Here is a 15190-nt window from a genome sequence, read left to right as displayed (position 1 = left end):
TATCATGGAGTCACATGAAAGGTTAAGTGTGACAGCCAAGAGGGTAGGAGACAATGCATGCTTCCTAGGAAACCATTCACAACAAAGAATGAGGATTGTTCTAGAAGAGGATGAAAGAGCAATTCTATCCCACTGTTTTGCCTGTGAGGTACAGCAGATCTACCTTTCCTACACAATGTTGACTGGATTTAAGAGACAAAGATGAAGGGAACTTAGGGAGAGGCACAATTCAATACATAAATACACAGTACTAAGCCAATTGGTTATTTGGGGGGGAAAAATACATAGCCTAATCAATATAGAACCTTACTACATACCATAGTTAAATAAAATTCACAGAATTATTATAAAATCAAACCACTTATAAAACTAAAAGAAAGGAAAGAAATATTTATCTGCTCTCTGGAGAGGGAGGGTCTTTCTAAAATATAATGCAATTGAGGATATCACAATGGAAAAGTCTAATAATTTGGTTAAGGAAATTTCATGAGTTGTCTATTTCAAAAGCGTCTATGAGCAAACTTAAGCGATAACAAATGTGAGAAAAATATTTCTAGATAGTATCATCAACAGGTCAATGTTTCTTTAATGTATACAGTCTTAGACTATATAGTTCTAAAAAGAACCCATGAAACGCCCAAAAAAGAACTGCAAGAGAACGTCATTAAATGGAAAATACAACTGGCTAATAAACAAGTGAAGAAACTACTGCTTTATCAGCAATCAGAGAAATAAAAACTAAGATAATTATAAGCTATTAGCCAAAAATTTAGTGATGAAAATATACAAAGTTGGCAATCAGGGTACTATAGCAACATAAACTGATACATTGCCGGCAAGTTTATAAATTAGTACCACTTTTTGGGAAAGAAATCTGACCATAGTATTAGGAAGGCTTAAAAATGTTAAAACTCTAAACTGTTAATTCCTCTTCTAAGTATCTATTTTAAGGAAATGATTAGCATTGTGAACAAAGCTTTATCACAAGTGTTCATAAACCTATCATAAGTGTTCACTATAACATCACCCACAATTTAAAAACAATTAGAAGTAACTTAAATGCCTACAAATTGGAAACTTATAATCATGCATTTAGATCATACAGTACAAAGCAATTAAAATTATGTTTATGAAGAGCATTTGATGATATGAAATATGTTCATATTTTGACCAAGTGAAAACAGCAAGATAGAAAATTGCAAATATAGTATGATTTTAATTTGTAATGAAAACATGCTTAGAAAACAAAAGATGTTCTAAAGTTTTACCAGACTATTAATGGTTTTATACTACCTTTATGGGTAGTTTTGTTACTGGTAACCTTGTTAATGCTTCTTTTCCCACTTAACATTCTAAATATTTAAGTATTAGAAAATTAGAAAAGCAGCAAAACCTAAAAACCAAAAACCAACCAAACAGACAAGTTAAAAAAAAGAAAGCGAGAAAAAGAACAGGCCTACGAATTTACCTGCAATCTCTTTTTTGTATTAATATCTGAACTACATCGAAATATTTTCCTAGCAATTATAACAATCTCATAATTATTATTTGATAATAATTTCACAATGAACGCATTTTTCTGCCATTTCAAACCACATGAACATTTGCCTTAGGCGGATTAATTTTTAGTCAGTTCTACTTTATCTAAGACTATTTTCTGTCACCAAAACCAATCTTCCTTTTTTTGTTTTTAATCCCAGTGAAATATGTACCACCATTTTTTTTCCAGACTGGGCTACATGATCTATGGGGCTATTCTGTGGACTCCTTAATTAGACATAAAAAGATGTTCAGCCACACACTTCAAGCACACATCTCAGAGAGCAAAATTCCACCCACAAATAGTCTTTGCACATTCATTTGACTGTAGGATATTTCCAGTATCTAGGGGCCAAAGTCAGCACCAAATTCCCTTCTTCTCACCGAACTGCCTCCTCTGTCTGCCCAGTAATATAATGTCCTTTGTTACTCTAATGTCAAAAGCTGCAATTATTTTGGCACCAAACTAATTACTGGGTATGAGATTTGAAATGTGAACATGTCTGTGGTGGCTCTAACACTGACTTACAGTCATCCCAGGTGGGGTGGTATATACTTAACATGATGCTTCCTGAGAATAGATTTTGAAAAGTGGAAGGAAAGAGAGCATGAGAAACCGAGTGGCTGAAGTGAGAGAGAAAAGGATGTTTTTAGATTCATGGGGAAATGCCTGGTTCATAAAACACAAACATTATCTGAACTGAACAGAGGCTGGGCATTTTACAAAATCAAACTGGTTGCTCCATCACTGTGAAAAAGACTGGCTCTTTTAAGTAGGGTATGATAGAAAATAGAAAGGAAAGGTTTGAGCTGTAGCAATGTACATAAAGCATGTATCAATTTGCTCTTGAAACATTATATTAAAAAGCAATCGACAGAAGATAATATGTATAACCTTGAAATACCCAGAACACTGAAATATTAGAATAAGCTACATTGAATCTCAGAATTTTAGAACTTCAAACAAATCAGATGATTTGAAATCATGCTTTTACTTAGTATTAAGAAAAAGAAACTAACTCCTAAAACTAAGTACTTTCTCCACTGTTTCATAGTTAGTCAGTTAATCTAAGTTCAGTATCTTATAATAAGACTATTTCCTTAACAATGCAGATACAATTTTTTAAAAACACTCTTGAAAATAAACTGTTACATACCACTGTGTGGTCTTGGTCATAGGTACTTTGGATTTTCCCATTTACTTTTTTACCTGATGAAACAAGGGAAAAATGACATTATTTTTATTCTCCTTGCTCCCAAGTTAGCTCTAGCTAATCATTATGAAGACAACTACAACTCGTCCCCTAACTTGGATGTAGAATTTTAATTACTATCATTTTAAACACTGATGCCAATGAAGTTTTAATGATGGGATGACTGGAAGAAAGCTCAAGGTTCCCGAAAGTCTTTTTATGGGCATCTCTACTGGTCTAGATTTCCATTCTGAACGTTGGTACATGTTATTGTTTTTCTGGTTCTGTTGGTGTTTGCAGGTAGGGATTGATTTTGAACTACTATAATACAATAGCCAATGACATCAATGGAGGCATCAAATATTTATTACTTATTTTAAAAATCACTTATAACTAAAGATTCTGAAATATCAATGATCAATATATCCTGTTTGCTTCTATATTTTCATAAATGCTAGAGCTTAGGAATTAGCTTATTTCATATTATACAATGAATAACATAATTAAAAATTAGGTAACTAAGAAAAAATTATAAAAGCTTACTGAAACAAACATTTCTAGGTACTTACTTCCAACAACAGTCTTGTGATTGAAAATCTTACTCCAAATTCCACCTTCCACGTTGTCTTTCACTCCAAATTCATAAACTGTGTTGGGCTTTAGGTTTTCCACAATTGTTTCAGTGGCTGGACAGATTTGAAAAATCCACTTCTTTTCTTTATCCTTTTCTCGATAGCGAATTGTATAAAATCTGTTGAATAACCAGAATATAATGCTTTAAAATCACAGGGGGATTCAGAATGTTATTTCAAGTTTCTTACTTAATCACAGATTTCAACCAACTTGGGATACTATTTAATATTGGCTTCTCTTCTGATTTTTAAAAAATTTGCAGAGAACATGAAAAAAATAAGCTCAACATGTGCTTAGGTTTTTAATTTCTCATTGCAAGTTGGAGTCTTTGCAGCAGCACAGTTTTGGCCCGATGGAATTCCAGAATTCTCATTCTATTATTTGCTGCTTTGCAAGATGGAAGTTGGAAAACACTAGAAAAAACACAGATATTACACTATGCATAATATTCTATTATACACAGAGTAGAATATAGGTGCCATTTTATAATTAGTATGGTAGTTTCGTAGTTGTATGAGTTTAAGCTTTTTCATCCATGGAGGATATGTTAGAGGTAATATCATTCAATTTTGTAAAAAAAAGAACCTAAGACTAAGATGTATTCAGTACTGCATTTTAAGGTTGAGCTGTTTTTATTATTAAAAAGAAGACCAATAGCCAAGTTAAGAGTACAATAAAAAAAGTTAATGCCAATTCAGTATCACTGTTACGTATTTACTTAGGCCTTCATAATACTCATATATACATAAATATATACATATATATGTGTAAAATAATCCCTACCACTATTTTTTGAACGTAGGTTTTACATATATTACCCGGTTTAATTGTCATGAAAACATCTTAACTGGTAGAAATTATTAATCTCATTTTACAAATGTGAAAATGGAGTTTCAGAACATTCACTTAACTTGCCCAATATCACCCAGCTACTGACTTTTACCAGTGGCAGTGGCAGAATCACAATACAAAGAAAGACTCCTCTGACTCTACTTTAGACAGCCTCTGTAATTGGGCAGCAGATCAAGTACAGTATACTACTATATACAGTAATGAGAGTGAATGAGAGAACTACATGTATCGATGTGGATAGATTTTAGAAACAAAATATCTAATAAAAACAACAAATTACAGATTGGTGCATATAGTTTCCTATCATTTACATACGTATTAAGACATATGAAATATGTTACCAAATATTATTCCTGGCACTATAAAGGGATAACAAATACCGGAAGGATACAACATTTATGATAGTGCTTTAACTCCTGGTGAGCAGGTGAGGAGAAAAATAGGATTTGAGGTGCAGTCAATAGGTAAACTTCATCTGCTTTTTATTTTTAAAGAAACACTAAGTTAATAGAAAATAGTAGCTGCCATGTTATGACGATGGAAACACAGGCATTGGGTAAACATTTTTGGGTCCTTCTTATATCTTAAAATTTTCTTCAAAAGTTTAGTACCTTTCCTCCACTCCTTGCATCAGCAAAATTAAATGGAGTAAGATCAAGGTTACTTGCTTTTATTTAAAGCTTTAAAAAATCAGAAATTTTGCTCATTCTGAAAACATTTATTGAGCATTCTCTAAATGTCAAGCCTAAGCTCTTGGTGATGCAAAACAATCCCAGTATCTAGAGATGAGTATCAAAACTGGCTACCTAATTTGTGGAGCTCAATACGAAATGAACATGTTGACTCTGTTCAAAAGTTATTAGGAATCTTAAGAGAGTGACAGCAGAACATTAAATCAAATTTGGGCTCTTCTAAGTTGGGGATCTAATAGTATGCCCATGAAGGTAGTATGCCCATGAAGTCAGCAGGGGTTTGTAGTTTAATAAGTAGAGAGAGAGATGAGATGCATTTGTATATTCAGCCTACTTTCTTACTAGGCACAAACCACTGAAAGGCTTGCGATCATTGATTAGCGTGCTCCTTTCTAGTGAAAGCTGTACTCAGGGCTCCATTCCCCCATTCCAAAGTAGCAGAAAACAGAATAAGTGAAGGAGGCTGTTCCAGACTAAACACTAACTGCTACTGGAAACAAATTTTGTATTATTGAATTGTAATAGAATGTAATAGAAATCCTTTGTGTCCTGTGAGTCAAAATATCAGTGATTTACGAAATGCGTTTCTTGACAAGTATGCTGCATGAAATTTTTGGTGTTGTTTTTTCCCTTGTCCTGGCTCTTAGAAAAATGTTGAGAAGCTAAAATCAGACCAGATGGGCCACCAAAATTATGCATCTCTAGTAGATACATTTCTGAGGACTTAATTGCTTTCATGATGCAGGAGTCCTGTTGCTAACAGAACTACCGAAGGTCAGATTCAAGGCTTTGCAGTCAACTTGATCTCACATAACCTTCTTATGAACAAATGAGACAGAAATGTTTTGTTGTTTAAAAAAAAAAAACCCTAAACTTCACCATGTTTTAAAAATCCAGAGTGTAAATCTTTTCCATTTTGATCACAAAACATTTGAAATACCCTCTTATACCAAGTTTTTCAGGAAAATAAAGGTTTAGGCATTTTGCCCTTCTTCTCCTAGTTAGGTTTGTCCTTTCCTACACTGTCTCAGCTGATACTTGCACATTATGGGCAAATTCCAATTTTGTTTTATAGCACTATCATCTTTTTTCAAGCAGAGAGATTAGGCCACTTTACACTTAAAGTGGTGAAGTAAATTTTCATTGATTTTAAAACAAAATATAGATCTTATGATAATAAACAGTTCTTTATAACCTAGTACATAGTAGGTGCTCCATAAATATTTGTGAAATGAATATGTGGTGCTCTAAGGGTCATTTAAAAATTAGAATATAATATCTCTAAATAACCAATTATTCAATTCCCAAGACATACTGACTTAAGCCATTAGGTCTACAACTATATTTTGCAACACATCTTTGCATAATGCACCATTCCTACAGAGCCAATGCAAACTGAAGCCAAACACAATAAACTTCTGCATTATACATTTGCACAGGGCTTATGATTTTTATTTACCTATTTCAGTTTATCCATGCAATAAACTCTGAGCAGAGAAAGAATTATCGTACAAGAAGAAGAGAACCCAAGAAGTGTCTAAGCCCTGATAATCAGTGACAGACTCGGGCAAATGCCAATTTCTGACTCCTAATCTAATGCCTTTTGTACTGCACTGGACTCATTCAACTGTGGTGCCAGGCAAAAGACATGGAAAAAGATGGAAAAATGAACCATAATGGAAGAAAAACAAAAGTAATCAGCATTTCACATTATTGAAGCCTTTTTAGTTTTTGTTTTAATGTGTATTTACCATAACATATAGTTACAGTCTTCTGTCAAAGGTTAGTTAACCCTTTTTCTGTGAATGATTAAAATTGAGCCCAAGTGCACAGACAGGCAACAAGTCTATTAAAAATAGAGGTAGTAGTCTATGAATGTCATCAGACTAGACTTCTAGAAAGTCTGCCTCCAGCAATTTGGATTTTAAGAACAAGAGCATCTCATATCCTAATTAAGAGGTAAGAAACTGTTGAAGGTAGGATTTGGTTCAACTGGCATCATTCTGTGCTTGGGCCACCTGAGTAGTCTCAATGCTGCCAATGATTGTTGTTATAGCATTGGAAAATCCGCAGCTCCTCAAAATGTAGCAGAAAGGCAGGTAGTAGCTTGACCAGGATTTTAGTCAGCTGCAAACTAGTAGCATGATCTTGGAAGGGGGGCATCTCTCTACCCTCTTAAGAATCAATTTCTCAGAGGGGGACTGGACTCCACTATCTTTTAGATCCTTTCTGTTTCTAAAAATTTATTCCAGCAACATATTGGATATTCTATTCTAACAAAGTACCTGAGACAGAAGTAGAAACTCCATAAACTGAATTTATGATGTAACTGGTAGTGAATTACACTAAGTGAAGAAATTGAACACCAAACTAAGCTTAGTCCTTCTATCAACTACCCCAGCTTAATGTACGTGGTTGACTATCTTTCGGGTTTGCCATACTTTCTTCAGGAATGCTTTTATTTCTATGTGATTCACCACTTTTACATTTCCTAAAACATCTATTTCCCACATTTTTGACTCTTCATGTCAAAGAACACTTCCTGACACTGTCTTTGTCAGTGTCGCCTCTTGCTTTACTGAGACTGTAACTACTGAGAAAAATCCTGCCCTCATCCCCTTCCTCTAAAGGGTCTCTCTTCCCCTTCATTCTCTCTTTGTCCCACTCTGATTTCAAGGGAAAAAGCATTCTCATCTTCTCAAAGATAAGTTTCTCGATAATTGTATTCCACTTCCTTGTTCCACCAGATCTCCAACCTTTCTCTTGATCCTTTACGGACCTTCCCCTAAGTCTAAAAGTTGTTTAAATATCTTTCATTCTACCCCAACAAAATTAAAACTAGTACTTTTCTCTTAAACCTGACACTATATTTTAACACGAAATTTCTTAATAATCTGTCTTCTCCCACTTTCTTACCACTCAAAATGTCTATATTTCTTTGCAATCTGGTGGCTGACCTCTTTATTATAGTAAAACCTTATGATCAAATTACTTAATGCTCCGTGAATTTCATAACTAACTTAAAATCTAGTCTTCATTTTCTTCTCCAAATCTGTTTCTCTTGTGATCCCCATTTCTGGTGACTTCAGAGTCCTTTCTCCCCTCATGTCCAATCTGTTGTCAAATCCAGTATGTTTTCTTACATGAATTCTCTTCCACTTGCCTCTCCACTATTCCAAGGTAGCATGTGAGCCCCAGTTTAGGTCCTTAATATCTTTGGACTCGTGATAATTTTCAAACTGGTCAACTATTTTTCTTTTTCTTTTTTTTGTAGACCACAAAATCCACTTTTATTTGGTAGTTTTTACATCTATGGCCAAATAGAAAGTAATGGGTTGACACAGTAATCTAGAGTTTACCTCTGAAAAAAAGTAACGTGAGTCTGTCTAACCATATTTTCCTAACTCAACAGTAGGATCATGATAAGGCAAATGCAAGTTATTTTTACCATGATTCTCAAATGTGAATTGAATTCTGACTCATCACAAACTGGTCAACTATTTCTAAGATCTCCTTTCTTTGTATAGTATCATCCACTGGTGGCTGGTTTAAGTACAACAAAAGAAATGTTTCTACTGATATTAGAGCTATCTGAAATGGAATGGCTTGCCTGAAGTTGGCAATTATAACAGAAAGTAAGTAATATCAAAGCAATGAGAAGGCTAGCAGCAGACAGTATAATTTCGAGTGTTCACTGCATGCTAGACACTGCATTAACCATTTTACATGTGTCATCTTACTAAATTTTGACAACCCTATGATATTACTTACCCCTTTTTGCAGATAAGAAAACCAAGACTAAAAGCATTTAAGCAACCCATGCAAAGCAACCAAGATGATAATAGAGCAGAGTTTTGAACTTGGGTAAGTCAGTGTGACCAGAATTTGTATCTTCAATGTCCATGCTATGATGCCATCCCTGGAGATGCTCACTGTGGACTCTGGATGGGAGATGTTGCAAAGAAGCTTCAAGAGTGGAATAGACTGGCTAGATGATTTTTAAAGCCTCTTCTTGACATCCCACTTGCATATTCACTTATATGTTGAGAACTACTATTGTAAAATACAATGCTGGGTTCTGTGTGAGATGGAAGCAAGTGGTACTCTGCAGAGTTTCAAAAGTGAGCTTGCACTCTAATGAAGGAGGTAGACATGCATGTGTATGACTGAAGAAGGCAGAATGGAAAGCACACAGCATAGAGGTGGGGTTGGGTGTGGCACTATCCAGCCTGAAGCTGAGAAATGGACAGGCTGCATTTTAAATCCCATTCCAGTGATGTGGTTTACTTCAGGACATACTACCCAGGCCCCTGGAAAGCAGAGTGGATTGGATTTACACCTCATTTCATGAGCATGACTCAGATATGCGTTGATGTATATTCCTTGAGAGATTCTATGACTTATTTTCCTAGACAGTGGGGAGCTGGTGGCAATTCCTCAGTAGGTAAATAAAGTTGAGCAGTAATGAAGGAAGCTAGAATTACCAGTGTGGAAGAATAAGTCACAGAGAAACTGGAGGGAGGCATCTCAAGGTATAGTCCAGATGTGAGATAACAAGGAAAGGAATCACACACACACATAAAAATCAGAACAGATTATAGTTCTAAGAAAGAATTGATGAAACCAGACTCCTTATAGGATATGGGTACCAAAGAAAGTGAAAAAAGTTAAAACTGAGTTTTCAAAAGTGAGAAGTGATGGGAAAAGTATTCTTTTAATAGTGTAGAAAGTATGAATTTAGTCTGAGTGTGAGGTGCCAATCACAGTTACCTGGTTATTGTGATGAAAATATTCCATGGACAACTGAAAACATAATCTTAGTAATTTGAAAATGGGCCCAGGTCAGAGATTCAACCCTGGAAGTCATTTACATACTTGCCACTTCTGTTCTCTGTAGAACAGCAACAAAAGCAATTTCTGAGAGCTTTTAAAAATGCAGATTCTCAGGCTCCTTCTCAGGCCTACTGAATCAGAATCTGCATTTTAATAAGGTTCCCTACATGACTTGCATGCACAAAGTTTGGGAAGCACTGTTGTGCATAGAGGGGATTGTTAAAGACTAGACATAGATAAGAAGGGTAAGAGATTCAAGGATAGAACATAATTCCATATTGAGGAGATATAATAAGGAGTGAGCAAAGGAGAAAAGGAAAAGTGTGATGGTTAATAGTGAGTGTCAACTTGATTGGATTGAAGGAAGCCAAGTATTGATCCTAGGTATGTCTGTGAGGGTGTCGCCAAAAGAGATGAACATTTGAGTCAGTGGACTGGGAGAGGCAGACCCATCCTCCATCTGGGTGGGCACCATCTAATCAGCTGACAGCACAGCTAGGATAAAGCAGGCAAAAGAAGTTGGAAGGACTAGACTGTCTGAGTCTTCCAGCTTCCATCTTTCCCCTGTGCTGGATGCTTCCTCCCCTCAAACATCAGACTTCAAGTCTTCAGCTTTTGGATTCTTGGACTTACGACAGTGGTTTGCCAGGGGCTCTTGGGTCTTCAGCCACAGACTGAAAGCTGCACTGTCAGCTTCCCTACTTTTGAGATTTTGGGACGCGGACTGGCTTCCTTGCCCCTCAGCTTGCAGACGGCCTGTTGTGAAACCTCAACTTGTGATTCTGTGAGTCAATACTCCTTAATAAACTCCCCTTCATGTATATACATCTATCCTATTAATCCTGTCCCTCTAGGAAACCCTAATACAAATGGTTAAAGAGGCAAGAGGAAAATCTAAATAAAAATGTCAAAGAAAGAAAGACTTTAAGAACAGGTTAAGAAGGATAAGGACTGAGAAAACTCTACTGGGTTTAGTAACTAATTGGTCATTAGTGACCGCCAAGAGACATTTCAATGGAACAGTGGAAAAGGGATGGAAACTAGTGAGAAGGGATGAGGACCGTGTGGATGGTACAGAAATCAGAATGTGGGAGCCGTAACTCTGAAAAGTTTGGAAATTAAAAGAGACTGAAAAGTAGCTTAGAATACATAACAGGATCAACAGAAGGCTTTGTTTTCAGGGAGAGAAACTTTTAGCATGCTTGCCAGCAGGAGGCAGGGCACCACTGCCTGCGAAAGGGCAAATGGCAGAGAGAGGAGATCACTGGGGAAGCAAAGGCTTAGATGACATGGGAAAGATGGGATCATGAGCACTGTCTGAAGTCAGAATTGTGTTTCTTGAAAAAGAAGACAGGAGAGTTAAAGATAAATTCAGGATGAGGAAAGAGTGAGTTGATAAAGGATAGTCTAGATTTCCTCAGTACTGCAGAAGCTCGGATAGATTGGGGGAAGAAAATAGCAGGGAATGTAGCCAGGATGCTGTCGCCAGAATCCAGGGTAAGGTGAGGCATGCTTGGATTGGGAACATTAGTGTGAAGTGGAGAAGGAGAAGACACAGATGCAGATATGGGTACATCTCAAAAGAAAAAGGAATGTATCTTGGGGCCTTCATAAACGATAGTAGGTGAAAAATAGAAAATGAATGAAGTTTTAAGTTAGAGCGAATGGGGCAATGATACTACTTCAGAAAGCAATACAGAGACAAGTGAGGTGATATTTCAAGAGAAAAAGTCTGAGTTTAATCTTGTCATGTTGAGTTTGAGGTAATGGTAACACATAAAAGTGAGAATGTTGACATTTCACTGGTTATTTCATTCAGCATGTATTTACTTGGGGCCTGCTATGTTCCTGATGCTCTTCGGGGGACCGGGAAATAACGGTGGGCAAAATACACGGGGTCCCTGCCCTCACCCAGCTTAAAACTTACATGGCAAGACAGGTAACAAGGCACTGAGGTCAATCAGGTGAGAATTCAGACACTGAAAATACTCGCTTCTTACAAACTTGGGGGCGGAAGAAAGGCAAGAGAGTCTGCTCTGGACTGGCCAAAGAGGAGAGCCCTCATTCTACACTAAGAGTAAATAAACACGGCCGGGCGCGGTGGCTCACGCCTGTAATCCCAGCACTTTGGGAGGCCAAGGCAGGCGGATCACGAGGTCAGGAGATCGAGACCATCCTGGCTAACACAGTGAAACCCCGTCTGTACTAAAAATACAAAAAATTAGCTAGGCATGGTGGCGGGGGCCTGTAGTCCCAGCTCCTGGGAGGCTGAGGCAGGAGAATGGTGTGAACCCGGGAGGCGGAGCTTGCAGTGAGCAGAGATTGCGCCGCTGCACTCCAACCTGGGCGACAGAACAGGACTCTCTCTCAAAAAAAAAAAAAAAAAAAAAAAACTCACAAGATGAGAATGTTAGAAAATGTGAAAGTGATTTCTAAACTATTCATAAAGCTTTAATACGTTGGCAAAAGAGTGAGAACCAAAGCAATCTTGAAATCTTTAACAAGTTGGAAACATGAGAAAGAAAACATAAGTTATTAATGGTGAAATAAATTTGGGTTAAAAGTATTTGACTCTTCATCAGGGCCAATTGGAAAGCTTTCTTTCAAATTGAGGCTCTATTGAAGACAAATGTGTACACTCTGCCATTCAAAACCCATTAAGAATAAAAACTGTAAATGAAGCACATCTGCTCTCCAACGTGAACTCAGAAAAGAATCTTATAGCATGGGAGACCCATAAAGACCCTGTGCAAATAGGTATAGAAACATGCGCCACAAAGGATAAAGTGACATTTCGTTGATACTTCCAAGCTAAAAACAAAACAAAAACAACGAGGGTTTTCTAACTGGAAACTTACTACCTAAGAGCTTTGATATCCAAAGTCCATAGTCAAAATATAAAAAAAAATTCACTAAGTTATTTGCACAGGATAAATGAGGCTGCACAAACCAATGTAAATCATTTTTTTAAAAAATCAGAGACTGTACAGAGGGAACCAAATATCAATGAATTAAAATGATACCAATTGGTGTTCCTGTAGCAAGCCAAGTGCATTCAGATTGCAATGGTTTTGTAAAAAGATACTCCTGAAGGAAAACTTTAGCTGTATTAATCTTCCAATTTTCAGGAAATAACCATCATTTTTAGCTATTATTGCTTATGTTAACCTACTGGATTAGTCTAAATTCTAAAAAAATTCTGCGTGAACATATGAGCGTAGATTTCTCCAAGTCTAGTCTGCTTCTAATTACACTAATTTGTAGTTCTGGCAGATTTATTTGGATGCTTCTAATATGTACAGTATTTCCAGGCTTTTAAATCGGGACTATTATTTTTTCCTCAAACATCACAAAGACTTTAAATGTCAATTTATTAACTATGCTAATTAGGGAGAAAGGAAGCATAGGGAAATGAAATTTACAAGTACTCCAAATACTCCTTTTTAGTCATTACTATTTAATTCTTCCCTTCAACTCATGTCCTAATGGTTCCCTACTTTGGTCAAGAATATCTTGCTTGTCATTATTGTATCTTTCAAAAGACTTTATTCAAAATGAAATTATCGATTTTGAATATTGTGATGTGCATAATTCCATCTATTTGATAAGCGTAGAGCCAGGGTGCATGTGCAAGGGGGTGAGGGTGAGGGTGAGATCCATGCTTGGGCCTTAGAGTCAACGGCCTGGGTTAGAATCCTAGCTCCATTAGGTCATCTGTCCTAATTTTCTCTATGTTAATTATCTCCGGGTGCTGTCAAACCATGGCAACATCTATCAATTAGAATCAGTCATCAGATAGATTCTTTTACAGAAAAGTCAGTAGGACAAAGTGAAATTGGAGGAGAGGCTTGAGGGTGGGAGGAAGAAATTACTCCAAATTATGCTACACAAGTTTGCCAGGTTACTGACCTATTGAAACAAGCAGTCCTACAGATTTATCAAGCAAGTTGAGTAACCCTTAAAATCAGGTTGCATTTTGCTGTAAGACTACCAAATTTCCTTTCTTCCTTCCTCTCTTCTCCCTTTCTTTCTCCATAACATTTTTTATCAAGATAATTTTTAAAAAGAAAAAGAGCAATTCATAAATGTTTGTTTTCTCAGCATTAGTACCCTAGACCAATCCATTAGGAACTGGAATTATCACAAGGAGGCATGTTCTTTCGAGTCCATTTTCCAAACAAAATAAGTCATGGGATTAGTGGTAGGTGAAATAAAAAGTATTTCAGATTCTTTGAAACATTTCAAAATTATTTTTCAAATAATTGGGTTTTGGCAATATCTTCTACATGTTTTTCCAAGTATTCATCCCTTGAGAACCATGGGCATATGAAGGAAAATTTAATTTTTTTCTTGAGTCTAGATTTCCCAACGTCAGATGAAAGGTAATTTTGAGAACTTATAAACACTTTTAAAATTCCTTCATTTTAGTTTGATTTGGACAAATAAAAATACATAAAACACTACAAAAAACATAAACATGGCCAAAAAGCATATTAAGAAATATGCAATAGCCTTAGTGTAAGGGAAATGCATATCAAAACTGTAATGAAAAACTACTACACTAGAATGGCTAAAACGAAAAATGCTGACCACCCAAAATGCTGCTTTAGAATGTGGAGCAATCAGAGCTCTCCTACACTGCTTGTGGGAATGTAGATGGAAAAATTAGGCAAAAAATAATCAAATATACATCTTCCTATAACTCAGAAATTCCACTTATGTTTAAGAGAAATTAAAATACATGTCCACCAAAATCTTACGCAAAAATGTTTATACAGTCTGTATTCATATAAATAAAAAAAAACATAATTCAGGTGCTCATTAGCAAGAGAATAAACTTTTGAATATTCACATAATAGACTATCACTCAGGAGTACAAAAAAGGAATGAATTATTGATATCTGCAATGTCATGAATGAATCTCAATGCTCAGTGAAAGAAGACAGTCAAAAAACCCATACTATATGACTCCATTTATATGGAATTCTAGAGTAGGCAAAACTAATCTATGGTGATAGAAATCAAATCAATGGTTGTTTCTGGAGGAAATTACTTTCTAGAGTGATAAAATTTTTCTATTTCCTGATGGGTATTGGATGCATGGTTATAGGCATTTGTCATAACTCAAACTGTACACTAATATTTATGCATTTTACTGTGTTTAAATTATACCTCAATACATTTTTATTCAAAAAGGGAATAAGAAAACTTCTGAAATGTAAAAATCACTTTGAATGTATTTAAAATAGAAAACTTTAAAAATATATATAAGTAATATTTTATAACTTATAAATTTTATATTTATAAATTTTTATATTTATAAAAAGTTATATTTATAACTTTTATAAATTTTTTTATAAGTAATATACAATTATAAGTAATATTTTATAACCAGCCTAGAAGTATGGTTCAGCATGTAGCACAGGGCCTATTACATATCCATCCAAT

General features: G+C 35.6%; 1 protein-coding gene across 1 annotated transcript in view; it reads right to left on the bottom strand.

Annotated features, from left to right (window-relative positions):
* The window catches only part of ABI3BP (ABI family member 3 binding protein), a 247464-nt gene that overhangs the window by 135796 nt on the left and 96478 nt on the right, over positions 1-15190 (bottom strand). Inside the window, exons 5-6 of the mRNA XM_030802139.1 lie at positions 3302-3483; positions 2697-2749 (exon numbers count right to left, since the gene is read on the bottom strand). Coding sequence (XP_030657999.1) covers positions 2697-2749; positions 3302-3483 — 235 coding nt within the window. The remainder of the gene's footprint in view (positions 1-2696; positions 2750-3301; positions 3484-15190) is intronic.

Source organism: Nomascus leucogenys, chromosome 21 (assembly GCF_006542625.1).
Source record: "Nomascus leucogenys isolate Asia chromosome 21, Asia_NLE_v1, whole genome shotgun sequence".
Taxonomy (NCBI): Eukaryota; Metazoa; Chordata; class Mammalia; order Primates; family Hylobatidae; genus Nomascus; species Nomascus leucogenys.
Note: the sequence above shows the minus strand (reverse complement) of the source record. Positions and strands in the feature narration are given on the sequence as shown.